General features: G+C 35.8%; 1 protein-coding gene and 1 non-coding gene across 2 annotated transcripts; both read left to right on the top strand.

Moving 5' to 3' along the window:
• The first annotated feature begins 5,917 nt into the window (after positions 1 to 5,917).
• Positions 5,918 to 6,025, top strand: LOC130964732 (small nucleolar RNA R71). The gene has a single exon (XR_009080808.1). It is a non-coding gene; the product is annotated as a small nucleolar RNA R71 (small nucleolar RNA).
• A 7,367-nt stretch (positions 6,026 to 13,392) lies between these two features.
• Positions 13,393 to 17,205, top strand: LOC130961060 (probable myosin-binding protein 6). The gene is made up of 4 exons (XM_057886708.1): positions 13,393 to 13,796; positions 13,909 to 14,567; positions 14,894 to 15,954; positions 16,748 to 17,205. Exons 2-4 carry the CDS (start codon positions 13,946 to 13,948, stop codon positions 16,805 to 16,807), a joined length of 1,743 nt encoding a protein of 580 aa, XP_057742691.1. The 5' UTR covers positions 13,393 to 13,796; positions 13,909 to 13,945; the 3' UTR covers positions 16,808 to 17,205.
• Positions 17,206 to 23,418: the final 6,213 nt, after the last annotated feature.

Here is a 23,418-nt window from a genome sequence, read left to right as displayed (position 1 = left end):
ATTTATATTAGACTAGTTACCAGGGTTACAGAATTAAGTAAATGATGCAGAAATTCACTTCCGGGCCAACTTGGTGTGTGCTTGGGCTGAGTATTAAAGCTTTCATGTGTAGAGGTTTTCCTTGGAGTTGAACACCAGTTTGTAACTTGTTTCTGGTGTTTGACTCTGCTTTGCAACTTGTTTATGGCGTTTAACGCCAGAATAGGGCAGAAAGCTGGCGTTAAACGCCCATTTGCATCGTCTAAACTCGGGCAAAGTATGGACTATTATATATTGCTGGAAAGCCCTAGATGTCTATTTTCCAAAGCAATTAAGAGCGCGCCAATTGGACTTTTGTAGCTCCAAATATTCTATTTCGAGTACAGGAAGGTCAGAATCCAATAGCATCAGCAGTCCTTCTTCAGCCTCTGAATCAGATTTTTGCTCAAGTCCCTCAATTTCAGCTAGAAAATACCTGAAATCACAGAAAAACACACAAACTCGTAGTAAAGTCCAGAAATGTGAATTTTGCTTAAAAACTAATAAAAATATACTAAAAACTAACTAAATCATACTAAGAAATATATAAAAACAATGCCAAAAAGTGTATAAATTATCCGCTCATCACAACACCAAACTTAAATTGTTGCTTGTCCCCAAGCAACTGAAAATAAAATAGGATAAAAAGAAGAGAATATACAATGAATCTTACAATATCAATGAAACTTAGTCCCAATTAGATGAGCGGGGCTAGTAGCTTTTTGCTTCTGAACAGTTTTGGCATCTCACTTTATCCTTTGAAATTCAGAATGATTGGCATCTATAGGAACTTAGAATTTTAGTTAGTGTTATTGATTCTCCTAGTTAAGTATGTTGATTCTTGAACACAGCTACTTTATGAGTCTTGGTCGTGGCCCTAAGCACTTTGTTTTCCAGTATTACCACCGGATACATAAATGCCACAGACACATAACTGGGTGAACCTTTTCAGATTGTAACTCAGCTTTGCTAGAGTCCCCAATTAGAGGTGTCCAGAGTTCTTAAGCACACTCTTTTTGTTTTGGATCACGACTTTAACCACTCAGTCTCAAGCTTTTCACTTGGACCTTCATGACACAAGCACATGGTTAGGGACAGCTTGATTTAGCCGCTTAGGCCTGGATTTTATTCATTGGGCCCTCCTATCCATTAATGCTCAAAGTCTTGGATCCTTTTTACCCTTGTCTTTTAGTTTAAAGGGTTATTGGCTTTTTCTGCTTGCTTTTTCTTTCTCTCTTTTTTTTTTTTGTTTTTCGCTACTTTTTTTTCACTGCTTTTTCTTGCTTCAAGAATCAATTTCATGATTTTTCATATTATCAATAACATTTCTCCTAGTACATCATTCTTTTAAGAGCTAAAAATTTTAACATTCATAAACAACAAGATAAAAAATATGCACTGTTCAAGCATTCATTCAGAAAACAAAAATTATTACCACCACATCAAAATAATTAAACTAATTTCAAGATAAAATTTGAAATCCCAGTACTTCTTGTTCTTTTGTAATTAAAACATTTTTCATTTAAGAGAGGTGAAGGATTCATGGAGTTATTCATAGCTTTAAGACATAGACACTAGACACTAATGATCATGTAATAAAAACACAAAACATAGCTAAACATAAAGCTCAAGACCGAAAATAGAAAAATAAATAGACAAGGAGATTAAGGAATGAGTCCACCATAGTGAGGGTGGCATCTTTCTCTTGAAGAACCAATGGTGCTCTTGAGCTCCTCTATGTCTCTTCCTTGCCTTTGTTGTTCCATCCCTAGTGCTTTTGGTGCTCCTATCCTTAGTTGCTCCCAATAGTTGTGTGGAAAAAAATGTATCCCTTGAGGCATCTCAGGGATTTCTTGATGAAGGAATTCCCCATGCTCTTGTTGAGGTCTATGAGTGGGCTCTCTTGTTGTGAAGTTAAATACTCTATTACTAAGCTATGGACCCTTGAGATGAATCTCTCCATCTCCCATGACTCGGAGGTGGAAGCTTTTGCCTTCCCTTTCCTCTTTCTAGAGGTTTTTCCGGCCTTAGGTGCCATAAATGGTTATGGAAAAAAAAAAGACAATGCTTTTACCACACCAAACTTAAAAGGTTTGCTCATCCTCGAGCAAAAGAAGAAAGATGGGAGTAGAGGGGGATCTTGTGGGGTCCACAGATCCTGAGAGGTCAAGGATTTCATCCATGCTCCTTTTAGGCGTGCAAAATGCCCTTACTGTACAATCCTGGCATTTAACGCCAGATTGCTGCTTGTTTCTGGCATTAAATGCAAGCTTTTATTCCTTTCCTGGCGTTAAACGCCAGGCTGCAACCTGTTTCTGGTGTTTAACGCCAGATTATAGCCTGTTTCTGGCGTTTAACGCCAGTCTAGTGCTTGTTTCTGGCGTTTAACGCCCAGAATGGTGCCAGACTGGGCGTTAAACGCCCATTCTGCTACCCTTACTGGCGTTTAAATGCCAGTAAGTCTCTCCTCCAGGGTGTGCTATTTTTAATCCTGTTTTTTATTTTTCTTTAATTTTTTGTAATTATTTTTGTGACTCCATATTATCATCAATCTAAAAAAAGAAAATAACATGAAATAACATAGATAAATAAAAATTGGGTTGCCTCCCAATAAGCGCTTCTTTAATGTCAATAGCTTGACAGTGGGCTCTCATGGAGCCTCACAGATGTTCAAAGCATTGTTGGAACCTTCCAATACCAAACTTAGAGTTTGAATGTGGGGGTTCAACACCAAACTTAGAGTTTGGTTGTGGCTTCCCAACACCAAACTTAGAGTTTGACTGTGGGGGCTTTGGTTGACTCTACAGTGAGAGAAGCTTTTCTTGCTTCTTCTCCATGGTTACAGAGGGAGATCCTTGAGTTTTAAATACAAGGTAGTCCTCATTCAGTTGAAGGACCAACTCTCCTCTGTCCACATCAATCACAGCTTTTGCTGTGGCTAGGAAGGGTCTTCCAAGGATGATGGATTCATCCTCATCCTTTCCAGTGTCTAGGATTATGAAATCAGCAGTGATGTAAAGGCCTTTGACCTTTACTAGCACGTCCTCTACCTGTCCATAAGCTTTTTTTATGAATTTGTCTGCCATCTCTAATGAGAATGTGGCAGCCTGTACCTCAAATATTCCCAGTTTCTCTATTACAGAGAGTGGCATTAAGTTTATGCCTGACCCTAGGTCACACAGAGCCTTCTTAAAGGTCATGGTGCCTATGGTACAGGGAATTAGGAATTTACCAGGATCCTGTTTCTTTTGAGGTAAAGTGTGCTGAACCCAGGTATTCAGTTCATTAATGAGCAATGGAGGCTCATCCTCCCAAGTCTCATTACCAAATAGCTTGGCATTCAGCTTCATGATTGCTCCTAAATACTGGACAACTTGCCCTTCAATAATGTCTTCATCTTCTTCAGAAGATGAATAGTCATTGACGTTAGGATTTTTGCTAGTAAAGAATTTTATAAATTTGCGTTGTAGATATAGTTTCTGAACGAACAAAAATCTCTTCGTGCAAACGTTTTGGTTGTCACAAGTAACAAACCCTTTAAAATTGATAACCGAGTATTTAAACCTCGGGTCGTCTTCTCAAGGAATTGCAGGGAGGTATGTTCTTATTATTGGTTATGAAAAAGGTAAAATTGGGGGTTTTTGAATTAAGGAAAAAGTATGACAAGTAATTTAAATGACAATTAAAATAAATAAATATTGTAAAGCAAACTTTTGGCAAGGTATGAGAAATTGGAAGTCCAGACTTAGTTATTCTTATCAATAATAATGAAAATTGAATCTTAATTTCACTTAGTTAACCTTTGCTAAAGCAAAGGAAAGTCAAGGGACTAATTAGTTAGACCTTTGAATCCTATTTATTTCCTGAGAAAAGGTTGGGATTATTGAAGTTTAGTTCAATTAGCAAGATAACAGTTATCAATTATGTTGAGCTAAGATAACTCCTGAGTTACTGATTTCTTAACCAAGACCAAAAGGAAAGGAAATTAAATCTACCGGAATAAGAATATCTTCAGATTGGGAATGATCGATAACATGAATAAAAAGAGCAATATTGAACTGAAATATTTAAATAAGAAAATCATAACATGAATGTAGCATAAGCCAAATAGGCAACATAACTAATACAAGCAAGCATTAATGGTATCTGAAAATAAGAGATAACTGTCAAGAAAAAGAACATTGAACCTGGTAAAAAGATAATCCTTAAAGCAAATAAAATCCTAAAACTAAATCCTAATCCTAAAGAGAGAGAGGAGAGAACCTCTCTCAAAACTAAATCTAAATCATGGAAAGTGAATTATGAAAGTATGATTATGAATGGATGCATTTCCTCACTTTATAGCCTCTAATCTGTGTGTTTTGGGCTGAAAACTGGGTCAAAAATAGCCCAGAAATCACTCCCAGTGCTTTCTGGTCCGTACAGGTCGCGGAAGAGTGACGCGGAGGCATCGTCCACGCGTTAGCGTGGGTTGTACGTTCCTGCCAGGTCACATGGCCGCGTGATCCACGCGTTCGCGTTGTCTGGCGTCAGAGCAGCTATGACAAATTATATGTCGTTGCGAAGCCCTGGACGTTAGCTTTCCAACGCAACTAGAACCATCTCATTTGGACCTCTGTAGCTCAAGTAATGGTTGTTTGAGTGCGAAGAGGTCAGGCTGGACAGCTTAGCAATTTCTTCAACTTCTTGTATTCCTTCCACTTTTGCATGCTTCCTTTCCATCTTCTAAGCCATTCATGCCCTGTAATCCCTGAAATCACTTAACACACATATCACGGCATCTAATGGTAATAAAAGAGGATTAATATTAACAAATATAAGACCAAAGAAGCATGTTTTCAATCATAGCACAAAATTCGGAAGGAAAACGTAAACTCATGCAAATAGTATGAATAAGTGGGTAAAGAGTTGATAAAAACCACTCAATTGAGCATAAGATAAACCATAAAATAGTGGTTTATCAGTCATCAGAGCTCATGAATGGTAAAAGGAGGTTCAATAGAATCTTTATAGTCTCTGTATGAGCCTCAGATTCCTTTGGTTCCTCAAAAGGGAACTCCTTATTGGTCAGTGAACATCCCAGGAGGTCTTCCTCACTAGGAATTACTGCCTTTTCATACTCTCTAGGTTTGGCCATGTTACTCACAGTTATGGCCTTGCACTCTCTTTTGGGATTCTCTTCTGTATTGCTTGGGAGAGTACTAGGAGGAGTTTCAGTGACTCTTTTACTCAGCTGGCCCACTTGTGCCTCCAAATTTCTGATGGAGGACCTTGTTTCATTCATGAAATTTAGAGTGGCCTTAGATAGATCAGAGACTATATTTGCTAAACTAGATGGGTTCTGCTCAGAATTATCTATCTGTTGCTGAGATGATGATGGAAAAGGCTTGCTATTGCTAAACCTGTTTCTTCCACCATTATTAAAGCCTTGTTGAGGCTTTTGTTGATCCTTCCATGAGAGATTTGGATGATTTCTCCATGAGGGATTATAGGTATTTCCATAGGCTTCACCCATGTAATTCACCTCTGCTATTGCAGGGTTCTCAGGATCATAGGCTTCTTCTTCAGAAGATACCTCTTTAGTACTGTTGGATGCATTTTACAATCCATTCAGACTCTGAGAAATCATGTTGACTTGATGAGTCAACATTTTATTCTGAGCCAATATGGCATTCAGAGCATCAATTTCAAGAACTCCCTTCCTCTGAGGCGTCCCATTATTCACAGGATTCCTTTCAGAAGTGTACATGAACTGGTTATTTGTAACCATGTCAATGTGTTCCTGAGCTTCTACAGGCGTTTTCTTCAGGTGAATAGATCCACCTGAAGAATGGTCTAATAATATCTTAGACAATTCAGACAGACCATCATTGAATATATCCAGGATGGTCCATTCTGAAAGCATGACAGAAGGACACTTTTTGGTCAGTTGCTTGTATCTCTCCCAAGCTTCATAGAAGGATTCACCTTCTTTCTGTCTGAAGGTTTGAACATCCACTCTAAGCTTACTTAGCTTTTGAGAAGGAAAGAACTTGGCTAAGAAAATCGTGACCAACTTATCCCAAGAGTTTAGGCTATCTTTAGATTGAGAGTCCAACCATACTCTAGCTCTGTCTCTTACAGCAAAAGGAAAAAAGCATAAGCATGTAGACCTTGAGATCAACCCCATTGGTCTTAACAGTATCACAGATTTGCAAGAATTCAGTTAAGAACTAAAAAGGATCTTCTGATGGAAGTCCATAAAACTTGCAATTCTGTTGCATCAGAGAAACTAATTGAGACTTTAGCTCAAAATTGTTTGCTCCAATGGCAGGGATTGAGATGCTTCTTCCATGTAAGTTGGAATTTGGTGCAGTAAAGTCACCAAGCATCTTCCTTGCACCTCCACCATTGTTATTGGGTTCGGCCATCTCTACTTCTTTTTCAAAAATTTCAGTAAAATCCTCTTTAGAGCGTTGTGTTCTAGCTGCTCTTAGCTTCCTCTTCAGAGTCCTTTCAGGTTCAGGATCTGCTTCAACAAGAATGTCCTTGTCCTTGCTCCTGCTCATATGAAAAAGAAGATAACAGAAAAGAAGAGGAATCCTCTATGTCACAGTATAGAGATTCCTTTATGTGAGTAGAAGAAGAAAAGAATAGAAGAAGGAGAAGAGAAAAATTCGAACACAGAGGAGAAGAGAGGGTTTGAATTTTGAGATGAAGAGAAGTGCTAGTAAATGAATGAATAAATAGAAAAAGATGAGAGAGAGAGAGAGAGAGGGAATTCAAATATTAACTAAAAGAGAGAAGAAAAATATTTTTGTTTTTATTTTAATTATTAGTTAAAATCCAAAAATTAAGAGAAGAAATAAAATTAAAATTAAAATTTGAAATATTTAGTTAATTAAAAAGAATTTTGAAAAAGGGTGAGGAATTTTCGAAAATTAGAGAGAGAAAAGTAGTTAGGTGGTTTTGAAAAAGATAAGAAATAGACAAAAAGTCAATTAGTTAGTTGAAAAAGATTTGAAAATCAATTTTGAAAAGATAGGAAGTTAGAAAAGATTTTTTGAAATCAAATTTTTGAAAAAGATATGATTTGAAAAAAAAAGATATGATTGAAAAGATATGATTGAAAATTATTTTGAAAAAGATTTGAAAAGGAAATTAAAAAGATTTGATTTTTAAAATTGATGACTTGACTAACAAGAAACTAAAAGATATGATTCTAGAATTTAAAGATTGAACCTTTCTTAACAAGAAAGTAACAAACTTCAAAATTTTTAATCAATCACATTAATTGTTAGTAAAGTTTTCAAAAATTATGAGATAAAATTAAGAAAAAGATTTTGAAAACACTTTTTAAAATTTTCGAAAATATTAAGAAAAAAATATGAAAAAGATTTGATTTTTGAAAAAGATTTTGAAAAGATAGGATTTTTGAAATTGAAATCTTGATTTGACTAACAAGAAACAACTAATTTTAAAATTTTTTTGACTAAGTCAACCCAAAGATTTCAAAATTTATGAGTAAAATAAGGAAAATATATATTTTTTATTTTTGAATTTTAATGAGAAAAGAGAAAAACAACAAAATAACTCAAGACATGAAAATTTAAGATCAAAACACATAATGCATGCAAGTACACTTTGAATGTCAAGATGAACACCAAGAACTTATTTTTGAAAAATTTTTAAGAAAAGAAAAATATGCAAGACACCAAACTTAGAAATTTTTCATGTTTAGACACTAACAAACTAAAAATGCATATGAAAAACAAGGTAAGACACAAAACAAGAAAATATGAAGATCAAACAAGAAGACTTATCAAGAACAACTTGAAGATCATGAAGAATGCAATGCATGAATTTTTCGAAAAATGCACAAATTTTAAAAACATGTAATTGACACCAAACTTAAAAAATGACACTAAACTCAAACAAAAAACACAAAATATTTTTGGTTTTTATGATTTTATTAATTTTTTTTTCGAAAATTATTTTTAGAAAAACGAAAAAGAAGAAAAATTTTGAAAGATTTTTGAAAACTTTTTGAAAATAAAATAAAGGTTGAAACAAGAAGAAAATTACCTAATCTAAGCAACAAGATGAACCGTCAGTTGTCCAAACTCGAACAATCCTCGGCAACGGCGCCAAAAACTTGGTGCACAAAATTATGATCTCAATGGCGCCAACAACTTGGTACGCACAATTGTAATATCACTCTTTTTCACAACTTCGCGCAACTAACCAGCAAGTGCACTGGGTCGTCCAAGTAATAAACCTTACGTGAGTAAGGGTCAATCCCACGGAGATTGTCGGCTTGAAGCAAGCTATGGTCACCTTGTAAATCTCAGTTAGGCGGATTCAAATGGTTATAGAGTTTTAATAATTAAAAGATAAATAAACAGAAAATAAAGATAGAGATACTTATGTAAATCATTGGTGGAAATTTCAGATAAGTGTATGGAGATGCTTTATCCCTCTTGAATCTCTGCTTTCCTACTGCCTTCATCCAATCCTTCATACTCCTTTTCCTAGCAAGCTGTATGTAGGGCATCACCGTTGTCAATGGCTACTTCCCATCCTCTCAGTGAAAAGGGTCCTCTACGGTTTCTCGCATAGCTAATCAGCTGTTGGTTCTCGATCATGTAGGAATAGGATTTACTATCCTTTTGCGTCTGTCACCACGCCCAACAGTCGCGAGTTTGAAGCTCGTCACAGTCATCCCATCCCAGATCCTACTAGGAATACCACAGACAAGGTTTAGACTTTCCGGATCTCAAGAATGCTGCCAATGGATTCTAGCTTATACCACGAAGACTCTGATCTGACGGGATGAAAGGCTCTATTGTCAGGAGAGGCACCCATGTGTCGTGGATCAGGAATCCAAGAGATACACACTCTAGCTTTCGCAGGTAGAACGAAAGTGTTTGTCAGGCACGCGTTCATAAGTGAGAATGGTGATGAGTGTCACTGATCATCACATTCATCAAGTTGAAGTGCGAATGAATATCTTAGAATAAGAATAAGCATGAATTGAATAGAAAATAGTAGTAATCGCATTAATACTCGAGGAACAGCAGAGCTCCACACCCTTAATCTATGGTGTGTAGAAACTCCACCGTTGAAAATACATAAATGATAATGGTCCAGGCATGGCCGAGAGGCCAGCCCCCAAAATGTGATCAAAGGATCCAACGATAATCCAAAGATGAAAATACGATAGTAAAAAGTCCTATTTATACTAGACTAGTTACTAGGGTTACAGAATTAAGTAAATGATGCAGAAATCCACTTTCTGGCCCACTTGGTGTGTGTTTGGGCTGAGCATTGAAGCTTTCACGTGTAGAGGTCTTCCTTGGAGTTGAACGCCAGTTTGTAACTTGTTTCTGGCGTTTGACTCTGCTTTGCAACTTGTTTCTGGCGTTTAACGCCAGAATATGGCAGAAAGCTGGCGTTAAATGCCAGTTTGCATCGTCTAAACTCGAACAAAGTATGAACTATTATATATTTCTGAAAAGCCCTGGATGTCTACTTTCCAATGCAATTGAGAGCGCGCCATTTGAAATTCTGTAGCTCCAAAAATTCTATTTCGAGTGCAGGGAGGTCAGAATCCAACAGCATCAGCAATCCTTCTTCAGCCTCTGAATCAGATTTTTGCTCAGGTCCCTCAATTTCAGCCAGAAAATACCTGAAATCATAGAAAAACATAAAAACTCATAGTAAAGTCCAGAAATGTGATTTTTGCTTAAAAAATAATAAAAATATACTAAAAACTAACTAAATCATACTAAAAACTATATAAAAACAATGCCAAAAAGCGTATAAATTATCCGCTCATCATGCGGCCTACTTAATTTTCTTTGTTTGATATCATCTCCTTTATTTATTTGTTTGTAATTTGGCATTTTCCTAGATAAACTGATGAACCATGTTTCCATTGTTTATTAAAGAAGCCTTTCTTTTCCTATAATAAATGTCTAGGATACATACATAAAAATAAGGTTGTAGTATATTTTCCGTCATGTGTTTTTATTTGTAGCTTAAGTAGAGTTTTTGAACTAGTGAGTAACAACAATTTTAATCCATGTCAAGTTGGTATTAAGCGGGAAGACAACCTGCAAAACACTATGATACTTAAGTTCGTAGTATTTTTGGATGATAGTTAGAGAATTTTGTATAACATACATCTTTTCAATATAGTCACATAGTCGTTTTTCACCTTTAATGTCATGATTTGACAACTTATCGAGTTATTGTGTTTTATATCTTCATGACTCTCGTGCATATCTTAGAATGGAGAAATTGGTGCAACCATCTAGACTAAGCTAATAACACCGGATTTACATCTTTTAAATTTTGAATTTTACTTTAGAGAATAAAGTGTGATCTCTCACCATTTATTTTATAAGTGGGACCAAAAAAAATTATGAGAGAGAAACTATTTAAGGGTGAGAGATTACACTTTACCCTCTAAAATAAAAATTTAAAATTTAGAGGATCCAAATTCAATAACACCACACTTCTTGGGATTTTTTTCTCTAATAAAATAAAAAAATAATTAATTTCCCAAACCCCATTTTCTAGCTTTAATTACCAGGATACAATTTTTTTTTGGTAATTAGGGGGAGTTCACCGTACCGCCGATGAACTCTATAATTTATATAGAGTTCGCTGCACCCCCGACGAACTCTACATAAACCCAGTGGGACCATTTAGGTTTGACCTATTCTTGTACAATCTCTCTTCAAAATTCACTGTCTTCCTCTTTTATCTTGTCTTTTGGATGCACGTGAAGTTCATTGCAGACGACATTCTTAATTTTATGTCAGTAAATAATATTTTAGTTAGAGTTAAATTTTTTGCTTACTTAGAGTTAGTTTTTTTAGCTTAGTTAGCGTAACTGTTGACATGTTAGTTAAAATAATTTAGTTATAGGTTGTTTGTTAGTTAAAGTTACTGAGTTACCGATGACATGTTAGTTAGATTTACTGTTAATTATTTTTTATGTTAGTTAAAATTTGTTATGTAATTGTTTTTAAGTATAGCTGTTGTTTATTGTCTATAACTTGGTAATTAGTATAACAAAGTAAATTATTAGTTAGTTTAGTTAGAATAATTAGTTTAAGTTGTGACTCAGAAGGTAATTAGTGGAAGAATTAATCAAGTTAAGTTGGATGAGAAAAATTTTGATTTGAAAAATTTTAGAGTTCAGTTAGTTGGGAAAGAATTAGAATTATTAAATTTATAAGTCGAGTCAAATAATTAAATATATTTTTTTATTTAATAATTTGGTTAACGTAAAAGGTGAGTTCAGTGTTTATGATTTTATTTTGCTGGATTGTATTTAGATGGAGGAGCAGCTGTTGGGTTATAGGGTGAGATGTGTAAACTGGATCACATTGAGCACATTGCTGGCAAGCTTGATAGAGTGGTACACTTTTCTAACTGTTTTTTATTTTTTTATAATTAATTAGCAATAAAACTCTAATTTTATGTGTTAATCGTCCCCTTTTTTTATGTTTTTTTGTTTTCGTTTAGTAGGCACCTCGGGTACTGCGCACCAGGCGGAATTTGATGGCACGGCCACCGGAGCAGATTAGGCCATATCTCAGACGAGCTGGGTTTGAGTATGTGGCCTATATGGTCGAGTTCGAGCATGACTGGCCGCTTGCCTCGGTTTTGATAGAGAGGTGGAGACCTGAGTCCCACACGTTTCATCTACTGTGTGGGGAGATGACTATCACCCTGCATGACATAGCCTACCAGCTAGGGCTTAGGATTGACAGTGATCCTATGAGCGGGTGCATCGGTGGGTGGGAGCAGCACTATTAGGGACGCACGATTGAGGAGATATGTGAGCCCTCCTAATGCTGTACTACTTAACTGCCAACATCACTTCTTCCTTATCTTTAAATTGTTGTCCAACCTCAAACTCATTGCTTGGATCCTCTTCAAGGCCTCCCTGGGTAAACGACGAATCCGAAGTCATTGCATCGAGATTCAACCTCGTGAAATGATCCGGCCGGTCATATGGTCGAGAGATGGCGGGCTGTGTAAGAGCAATCTGAGTGTCACTGTAGTAGTTCATCTCTTCTTCCTCGTCATCATCATCAGAAATTTCAGCTAGTTTTTCATCGGCATTGTCTACGTCATCAGGGTTAACTTCATATTGATCCATCATCGGATCTCTAATAGCAGAGCCATCATGACTTTCAACCCCATCGTTCATCAAGTCAACATTACAAGTTTCAACATTAGACCCCTCCTGACTCCCCTCGGGTAGCATATTTAGGTCCACCATAGTCTTTCTGATAGTTCATCTAACAGCTCCACTCAACGGACTATTATCGACAGTATCTGCAGAGGATCCTCGGGCACCCACCTCAACGAGATACATGAATAATTCCAACAGATGAATATTTGTCCATCGATTGTGCCACAACCGTATGAGTCGTACATCCTCATCGTCGCGCAAATGGTACCTAATTCAACACAACAAACGTATTTCTCACAACCGTTATCTCAAAAATATAATAGTAACAGACACAATACGAGTGTAACATACTTTCTATAAAACAAACTGTCATCTACTTCGGTCGGATATCTATAGTAAATTTTTTTCATCCTTTGTTTTTCTTGCTGTCTGACGGAATGCAATATCAAATTCTTCAAATGTGTTAAACTGTCAACCTCCAATGTCATATAAGTGAATATCGGTTGTCCAAATCTAAAAACTATAGAAATTTATTCGTCATGCACTATTTTACCATCGTAAAAAATGGATAACAATGAATTTTTTGACATCATAGAGAAAATGTCAACCTTAAAAATGAAAACTAATATTGTGCTTTAATGATCTACTCTCCAGCAGCCATATTTTTATTTTCAAAATCTAACATATAGTTCGTCGGGATACAGCGAACTCCCCCTAATTACCAAAAAAAAATTACATCTTGATAATTAAAGCTGCAAAATAGGGTTTGGAGAATTAATTATTTTTTTATTTTATTTGAAAAAAAAAAATCCACTCTCCTTGCTGCCTCACATGCACCACGTGGCAGATTACATATACTCGCATATAGTTAGATACCAAAAATCAAGTTGGAATAGTTTAATAGTTGATTTAAATAAATGTTAGGTTCCAATTTTGTCTTGTAAATTTATTAGTTATTGACAAAATTTTAACTAGAATTTTAACGTGTGACAGGAATTAGTCCTTATTCTTTTCGACTAATATAATAAAAAATCGAAAAAATAGTTAGCTGCCAAACGGCGTCGTTTGACTTCACTGCGCGCCTATATTAATTGCACTTTCCCTTTGTTCTAAGAAAGCAGCCAAAGAGAGCATACTAGTCTTTGTCTCAATCAAGCGCACAATGAAATGAAAAAAAAAAAAAAAAAGGAAAATAGAAAAGTTGTTTGAAGCGCATGATGCAATAAAACAAAACCATTTTATTATAGTTCTTTCTTTAAAAACATCACATGGGAATCTTCATAAAAATTCATTGCACAATCATCATTACCTTCACCATTACTGTTATTGTTCTTCATTAATCTAATCTCCTTTTGGGCCTTTTACTATTCCTACTTAAATTCTCAACTATTAACCACCAACCTCCTCCTAAATCCAATTTGTTCTTATTATCTTTTGTCGTTTAGCAACGAAGAATAGTGTTCAGGGTTTTGGAAATTGAAATTGGAATTTGCGAGCTTGTAATTGTTCATTTTAAGCATGATCTTGAGTTTCTGTTGTTTTTTTGTATTTTTCTTCAAGTTATTCTATCATCACCTGCTTTGAGGTTTGATCTTGAACCCTTTCTGCTTTTGAATTGAGATATTTTGGTGTATGGAAATTTTGGATTTTGCTTGGTGTGTGTTGTTTTTGTGATGGTGAAATGCTTCTTCTTGAAGGGGAAACTCGGGTTTTGAGTTCATAAAGGGGGAGAACATGGATTTGCATGAATCTCATTCTTGGACCCTTGGAGGTCTGATTGGAGCATTTATTGACCTTGTTATAGCTTACTTCTTGCTATGTGGGTCAGCTTTTGCTTTCTTTGCCTCCAAATTCTTCTGGTTTTTTGGACTCTTTATGCCATGCCCCTGCAAGGGTAGTTTTGGGTATATGAACAGCACTTTCTGTGTTCACAAACTGTTATTTGAATGGCCTTCAACAAAGATATGCTCAATTCAAGTGATGGCAGTGAATAGGTTCCCTTTTGATCTTGTTAGGGTGAAGGGGCATTCATGTGGCAATGATAGGGATGTTGTTGAGTTGGAGGATGAGGCTTCTTGTAGTTCGTGTTCGGGGCCTCGTTTGCTTCCTTTGGTTGAGAATGAAAATGGTTATGATGCTAAGGGGAAGAGGGTTATGAGCTTGAAAAGAAGATCCGGAATTCGGCGTCGTCGGAGGGCTAATAATTATGGTTCTGGGAAGTTGACTTTGGTTAGTTGTTCTGATAGTATGCAGTCTAATGTTGCTTCTACTTCGCTCTTGCCTTGTGACGATGGGATTGCAGGAAAAACCAAGGAAAAGATAAATCCTGATCCAAGGAAAGAAGTTGCTGTACTTGGTAAGTGAGAAGTTATCTGTACAAATTGTGGTTCATACAACGATTTCAGTTGAAGTTACATGTTATTCCTGTGAACGTTGGAGGGTTATTAAGATATGCAACACTTATCTTTCATATATTTGTGCTATTTATGGTTCTTGCTTGATTTTGTTGATAAATGTTATTCATATGTTTCAGACATGGTAACTAGATGGAATCACTTAATATAGAAAATGTGACATTGGACTTTTACATTCTTGTTGAGCAATCTCTTATATAATTGTTATTCTCTGCATGCTGAATATTGGCTTTTAACTACTTGTTCATCTGTCGTCCTTGATATTTAGATGTTGATGATGTTCAAACTGGCCATGATTTGGATGTAAAGACATGTGATAGTTATGAATTTAATGGATCAATGGTGGATAGTCCAGGCCAAGACAAATGTTCTTCTTTGTTGGAAAATTACATCAATAGCGTGCGAGACGCAGTCCAGGTTCACGGGAATGGAGAAGAACGGATCAAGATTTTGGAAGACGCACTAGAAGAAGAGAAAGCTGCCTATGCTGCACTCTACCTAGAGCTAGAGAAGGAGAGAGCTGCAGCCGCTACTGCTGCTGATGAAGCCATGGCTATGATATCTCGTTTGCAGGAGGAGAAGGCATCAATGGAAATGGAAATGAGGCAATATCAGAGGATGATAGAAGAACGATTCACTTACGATGAAGAGGAGATGATTATTCTGCAAGAGATCCTCATAAGGAGGGAAAGGGAGAATCACTTTCTGGAAAAGGAGCTCGAAGCTTATAGGCAGATGGGTTTGAGAGGAAGTGACAGGTCAAATAATGGCAAGCCAAGGGTGTTATCGGATGAATGGGAACAAGCACTTCCTATTATGCTCGAAACACATGAAGAGGTACTGCAGAATGAATGCACTATATCAGTCAAGAAAGATGAACCCTCTAATATTTCCTCGGATTACATGTTAGCTCCAACTTGTATCAGCATGGAAGGTGGAGAAATGCGGGCAAAAGACATAGAACATGATACTGAGCCGGATGTTCTTGATGTCCATGTTGTTGATGACAACATAGAACTTAGGGAACAGGAAAATAAAACAAATAATAATATAGTGAGTAAGTGTCCTAGGACAGGCAATGATTCAGGAAGGGATTCTTCATGTTTAAACAACAATGAAAAGCTGAAGATTGACACGGAGATCGAGAAGCTCGGTGAAAGGCTGAAGATGATACAGCATGAGAAAGGAAAATTGTATATCTTTGCAGAGAATGGAGAAAGTGAAAGGGTTCAGTCGAATCTTTTAGAGGAGATATCAGGCCAGATTCTACAGACTAAAGAATTGAGAAACATTGCTCGTGGAGCTTCCTTGCCTCCTTCATCTGTTAAGGTATAATTTGAGACTTCTTACCTACTTGCCACTTAAATTTTAACAAAGTAATTGTCTTTGAAATTATGTTTTTTGCTGCAACTGTTTATTCACAACATGTGATTATTTACTGTTTCTACAAGCTAGAACATATAAGACAAGCAATTCGAATCTGGTTCTTAGATTAGTGGACACAAAATTGCACCTTCCTCTACACATCTTGAACTGTATTTATATGTGCATAGCTTGTATCCAAACCTTTGTCTCTGTTTCCAAACCCACTATCGTTAAGAGCTGTGGTATGAGAAAAGTTGAAAATATATTTTCTTGTGCAACACTTAATATATGCTTAAATAGATATCGGCTGCTGCTAGTTCAATAATTTAGGATACTGAAATTCCTGGTGTATTCAACTTTTTGCATTTGTTATTCCAAGATACCACAGCACATCTATTTTCTTATTGAAAGAATAAGGCCTGAAGTACACTTTTCACTCCTAAAATGTTTCAAATTTTTCGACTTTATGCCTAACATTTAAATTATCTCTATTTTACGTAAAACATTTCCAAATGTTGTCAGATCTACCTTTTAGCCAATTGTCACATCAACCTCTGCCATTGGTTATATGGGTACATCTAACAACAATTTGAAACGTTAGGTGTAAAATTAAGGCAATTTAGAAGCTTCAAGTCTAAAATTGTGACAATTTACAAGTTATTGAAAGTGTATTCTGTGAAAAAATAAGTATTACTGTTTCTCATTGCTATCTTGCTTGGTGACTGGTGCTTACTATATACCCCCCTTATGTTTTCAGGTGAGCTTGAGGAAAAGACGCTGCCAAAGTGCTTCTTGGGAATCTAGTGAAAGTTCATGAGTTTTGTGCCTATGGCACTCTGGAAATTGTAAATGGCAACCAACTTCGGTAGCTACTTTGGTATTCAGTATTCATCACTAGCACCTAGTATTCCATGTTGTTATGTTTTAGGGTGTAAATAAACTTTATCATAGCCCCAATAAAGCTCAAAATGTAGTTAAAATAAGCAGTTTTTAAGCCTTAGTACAAGTCATTCCCCCACCCTTTGCGTTTGTTGTTTGCCTTGGTGGGATATGATCTGTAATCATATTTTTCTTGTGATCATTAGTTTGATCTTCCGTTCTTTGTTGATGTAGCTTTTGAGGTATTATTATTATTATCATGTCTATAAAGCATAGAGGACAACTTGTGAATGTAATTATTTGTTTTTTCAGTTTCTTATTGTATTAATATGATTACTTGCATAGTGTGCATGCGTGTATTTTGGGTTTTTGCTTTTTGAAAGTTTAAGTGCTGAGGTTTTTATAAATTAGAGCATGCTATGATTCTTCATCGAATTTAGAATCAACCAAATTTATTACTCAGATTATACACATTAAAAATATAGAATCAGTGGCCGACGCCTCAGATTGGTTTCCAAGTTTGCATTATTGCAAAAACGCTGCAGGAGTAGCTCCACCTAAGCCCAAGCTAAGGCATGATAACTTGAAGAAACCACTATAAATATTAAAAAAAAATCCGGAATGGTGATTATGATACTAAATTAATTTACATATTTTTATAAAAATTTAATTTCCATGCGTTGGTGGTGTAAAACGCAGTCGTGCAATCATAACCATATTTTTGGATGACCATTCACGACTTTACGTGGTAAATGTAAAAAGTTGTTATTTTTACTAATATGACGTTATATAATTGGATGCACGTCTAAAATGGTTTTACACTGACAGTGTATCAAAATTAAATTTATTTTATAAAATAATTATAATTTAAAATGTTTTTTACTACAGATTATGACCAGCCGACTAAGTTCCTAAAAGGATCAAAATTTTTCTCTTGCGAAAAGGGTTACCTTAACGCAATCTACATTAGCTACCATCCCTTCTTATTTAATGCAAACCATGACGATTCCACTAAGTGTTTGTGATAAATTGATGGCATTTGTAGAAATTTCATATGGAAAAAATTTTTTGATGGTAAGAAGCCAATCTCCTTAGTTGGGAGAAAATTTGTCTACTAAAGATTAGGGAGAACTAGGTTTTAGACCAGCCAGAACTCTAAATAATGCTTGCATGATGAAACTAGCTTAAAAGATGATTCACCATTCAGATATTCTATAGGTACAGGTCTTACAGAGCAAATATAGATGCGTGAATAATCAAATTCTAATCATTAACAAGCCTCAATCTTGTTCTAATGTATGAAAAGGTATCTATCAGTTTTGAGCAACCTTTGCGAAAAAATTCATTTGAAGGCTGGGTGCTAGAAATCAGGTGAATATGTGGACTAACCATTGGATACCTGGTGTGCAGAGACTAGCTGACCTTGTTCCTGAATTTTTTATAGAAAAGCGAATGGAGGACAAAGTGGTAGAATATGTGGTTGGTGTGCAGAGACTAGCTGACCTTGTTCCTGAATTTTTTATAGAAAAGCGAATGGAGGACAAAGTGGTAGAATATGTGGTTGACTCAAGCTGAAATTTTAATTTCCTTGATAATTTTCTAAATGAAGATTGGGTCCCTATCTTGGCTGCAATTAAATTACGGGAGATCATATGGGAGAGGACCAAGTTGCTTGGTTACACTCAGCTATAGATTTTTTTTTTTTTTACCATTAAATCAGGTTGTTTGATTTATTTGGAGGTTGTGGATCAGATGTGCTTTCATGAAGGTTTGAAAATTGTAAGCCCCATAACAACTTCGTGCATTTTGTTGGCTAGTAGCAAATAACTCTTTTCACAAATGAACTTCATTTTCGAAGAAGAATGACACCTGATAATTTTTGTGGTATCTATCCTGAATTTTTGCTCTATGTTCTCCAGGATTGTAAAGTCGTGCACTAGACGTGGAAGAACATATATAATACATTGAATATGGATACTGTTTTCAATAAGCCGCTTTACCTATGACTCTTGGAAAATCTATCGGCTCAATCCCACCACCAAGGTGTTTCTTGACCCCTGTCTTTGTTTGCACAATGAATATCCTTTAGCTTTGGCAGAACAAGTTTATTTTTGAGCTGACCACTATTCCATTTGTTGGACTTCTCTCCATTTAGCTAAAGACTACTATTTTGCACAATCCGAACTTTTCGAACCAGGAGTAGAGTTGGTTCTTTTTTTTGAGAAACAAATGATGGATGTCCCTACCTCGTCATTCTTCAAATTAAATACTAATGGTTCAGTCATAAAAGAAGGAAATGCGGCTTGCGATGATATAATAAGAGATCATGATAGTAAATTTTTGGCATATTTCAATGCTAATTTGGGTATTTGCTCTATTACTCAGGTTGAATTATGGAGAATTCTTCTTAGATTGATCTAACTATCGATTTTAATATTTTTAATCTAACTATTGAGCTGAATTCAAAAGTTATTGTGAAATTCTATCTAAAAAATATTGCTGATTTTTCTTATGCTAAATCTCTTGTTGCTGCAATTCATTTCAGATGTCACAGTTTTATATATTAAACTAATATTATGGCTCTTAATTATTTATTGTAACTTTTGTTAAAGTTCAATTTTTAGTGTTATTTATAAACCTATTTATATACATTAAGCACAACATTATAAAATTGAATAAATTATTAAAATGGTAATCGAAAATTCACACGCTAACAAAAATAACTTCAAAAGATGTTATTGACAAATAAGACTCTACAATATTAAAAAACAAGACAAAAAGAACTAGATAATAAATATATATTCTAAAAAAAATTTAAAGATTAAATTTTGATATAATTTTTTACAAATAATATTAAAAGATAAGATCTTTTCATCTTTAAAATTTGATAATTTTATGTTAAGTGAATTTTTTTATAAAAAATATTTTATTGTGAATAACCTTTTTTTAAATAAAAAATCTAAAGATCAAATTTTGCTCTAATTTTTTTGTGCACTTTCGAAATATTTTTTTAAATATTGCCACAAAAAGTTAGATCAAATAGATAAGTCGTTTGTTAAATACAAAAAATATAATATTTATTGATTATTTTGTTATATTTCCAAAATATTTAAAAATTATTTTATCAACGTTTAAATCGTTCGGGCACCATATTAATAATTAACTCTTACAAAATTTAAATTCTATCCGCTAACGATTTTTATTTTTGCACATCATATACAAATCACATATTTACAACAATGCCCCAAGTATGAGTGTATATGGGTCGGGTGAAACTGAGTTTGATGTGACCCAAATCTAACCCGAAATATATACCGGACCTATTTATTAGACTCGAATCCGGCCCTAAACCCAATGAAATCTATACACTTTTGGTCCACGATTATATCGGGTAAAAACCGGGTGAAAATCGGACCATTAACATTACATTACCTTGATACCTTCTTATAAGCTAGCATGTGAAAATATCCAAATTTCCAAGACTCTAACCATTATTTGACATGGTAAAATTCACTTAGAAAAATATAACAAGAACCAATTCTTCTCTAAAATTAAAGCATAACCATAATCAATATTAATATTGTCTAATAACACCAAATATTTAAATCAATACAAATAACACAATCTTATGCATTAGTCTAAGAGGTTTACCCATTTGAATGAAAAGATGGATGGTGATGGCTTGGGGAGAGGTATTTCCAATGGCTTTACAAGCTCCACTCTCTTGTGCTATTCTCTGAGTTCTTCCACCTCTTTGCAAGCCTCTTCAATTTCAACTGCACCCTGATCAAATTCTTCTAATTCTTCCCCATCACTCAAGTCATAAGTTGGAGTTTGAGAAAAGTCTACCTCCATATCATTTTCAGATTCACTTGGAGAAGGTTCTTCAAAATCAAGGGGTTCAATTGCGGATGCAAGTTCATCACTAGGAGAGCTTGACTCATGATCATCATCACCAAGGAAACTTGCCTGTTGATCTATTCCGTCCAATGCTTCATAAGGAACATGCCTTGGAGGTTGTTTACTATCCTTCTCAACATCAATTTCAAGCTTATTGGAGGAATACTCTACCATTCGAAATTCCCATGGAGGTTCAATGTCTCTTAAGTCTTCAACCACTTCTTCCTCTTCAACTATTACGGCTCCCTCCACTTGTTCCAATACAAAGTTACGTTCTTCATTGTCCACTGGAGTTTCTAGTGTCTCCTTCATGCTACGCTCTTCATTAGATTCTCCACATGAGGCTATGGGAGTTCCTTTAGTGTCCAACTGTTGGGAGGCTAATCGATTTACTACCTCGGTCAAGGCAGTCGTGAGTTCTAGTACCTTCTTATCCATCCTTTCTTGCCCTTGAATAAGTACACCAATGGTTTCATTCATTGGATATTGTGGTGGTTGGAAGGGTTCATCGCATGGGAAGAATGGTTCATGATAGGAAGGTGGTTCTTCTTGATAAGGATAAGGAGATGGTGTATATTGAGGTGGTGGTTTTAAGTATAGCTCATAGGGCTCTTGGTATGGTGGGTAAGGATTAGGGTCATATTGGGGTGTTTGGTGGTAAGGTGCTTGTGAGTATGGTGGTTCAAAATTATGTTAAGGAGGTGGTCCATAAGCATGTGGTGGTGGTTGGTGACACGCACAACTAGGACTACCACATCCATTCGATTGGTATGCATTAGGATTGAAGTTATACCGATATGAGACCGGAGGAGGTTATTGCCAAGAGGGTTGATCAAATCCTTGTGCCTCCTCCCATCTTTGATTGTCCCATTCTTGATGCATATTCTCATTGTAATCTCCTCTTCCTACAACATAATTGTAACCAAACTCATCGCCAAAGGGATGAGAGTTCATAATAGCTAAAGAAAATAAAAACAAAAACTAGCAAAAACTAGCAAAAATAAGCAATTAATTCCTAAACTAACAAAAACTAGCAAACAAGCAAAAAAGCAAATATTTACAATAACCAATAATAAGGCATATGTTTGTGATGAGCGGATAATTTATACGCTTTTTGGCATTATTTTTATATAGTTTTTAGTAGGATCTAGCTACTTTTTAGTATATTTTTATTAGCTTTTAAGCAAAATTCACATTTCTAGACTTTACTATGAGTTTGTGTATTTTTCTGTGATTTCTAGTATTTTCTGGCTGAAATTGAGGGAGCTGAGCAAAAATCTTATTCAGATGCTGAAAAAGGACTGCTGATGCTGTTAGATTCTGACCTCCCTGCACACGAAATTTTCGAGCTACAGAAACCCAAATGGCACGCTCTTAATTGCGTTGGAAAGTAGACATCCAGGGCTTTCCAGTAATATATAATAGTCCATACTTTACCCGAGTTTAGATGACGCAAACTGGCGTTCAACGCCAGCTTTCTGCCCTATTCTGGCGTTAAACGCCAGAAACAAGTTGCAAGCTAGAGTCAAACGCCAGAAACAAGTTACAAACTGGCGTTTAACTCCAAAGAAGGCCTCTACACGTGAAAGCTTCAATGCTCAGCCCAAGCACACACCAAGTGGGCCCGGAAGTGGATTCTGCATCATTTACTTATTTCTGTAACCCTAGTAACTAGTTTAGTATAAATAGAACTTTTTACTATTGTACTAGGGAGCTTTTGGAACATCTCTGGACCATTGTTCACATTTTGGGAGGCTGGCCATTCGGCCATGCCTACCCTATTTTCACTTATGTATTTTCAACGGTGGAGTTTCTACACACCATAGATTAAGGTGTGGAGCTCTGCTGTTTCTCAAGTATTAATGGAAAGTACTATTGTTCTTCTATTCAATTCATGCTTATTCTAATTGTAGGATATTCATTCGCACACAAGAACATGATGAATGTGATGATTTTGTGACACTCATCACCATTCTCACTTACGAACGCATGATTGACAACCACTTCTGTTCTACATGAAAACAAGCTTGAATGTATATCTCTTGGGTTTCTAATCAACGATTCACATTGACTCCCCTCTGACAATGGGGCATCTGAATCCGAGACTAAAATCTTTATGGTATAGGCTAGAATCAATTGGCAGCATTCCTGAGATCCAAAAAGTCTAAACCTTGTCTGTGGTATTCCAAGTAGGCTCTGAGAAGGGATGACTGTGACGAGCTTCAAACTCGCGACTGTAGGGCGTGGTGACAGACGCAAAAGGATAGTAAATCCTATTCCTACACGATCGAGAACCAAAAGCTGATTAGCCATACGATATCTGCGCATGATATTTTTCATCCGAGACGAGCAATCCGACAGATTGATTAGCCGTACAGAAACCGTAGAGGACCATTTTCACTGAGAGGACAGGAAGTAGCCATTGACAACGGTGACACCCAACATACAGCTTGCCATAGAAAGGAGTATGAAGGATTGGATGAAGGCAGTAGGAAAGCAGAGATTCAGAGGAACAACGCATCTCCATACGCTTATCTGAAATTTCCACCAATGAATTACATAAGTATCTCTATCTTTATTTTATGTTTATTTATCTTTTAATTATCAAAACTCTATAACCATTTGAATCCGCCTGACTGAGATTTACAA

The sequence above is a fragment of the Arachis stenosperma genome, chromosome 2 (assembly GCF_014773155.1).
Source record: "Arachis stenosperma cultivar V10309 chromosome 2, arast.V10309.gnm1.PFL2, whole genome shotgun sequence".
NCBI lineage: Eukaryota > Viridiplantae > Streptophyta > Magnoliopsida > Fabales > Fabaceae > Arachis > Arachis stenosperma.
Note: the sequence above shows the minus strand (reverse complement) of the source record. Positions and strands in the feature narration are given on the sequence as shown.

Bases quoted from the DNA above. Each gene is read 5' to 3' on its own strand.
- LOC130961060 (XM_057886708.1), top strand. From the start codon at position 13,946: ATGGATTTGCATGAATCTCATTCTTGGACCCTTGGAGGTCTGATTGGA. The intron at 14,568-14,893 runs GTAAGTGAGAAG...CTTGATATTTAG, and splicing joins GAAAGAAGTTGCTGTACTTG to ATGTTGATGATGTTCAAACT. The intron at 15,955-16,747 runs GTATAATTTGAG...TTATGTTTTCAG, and splicing joins TGCCTCCTTCATCTGTTAAG to GTGAGCTTGAGGAAAAGACG.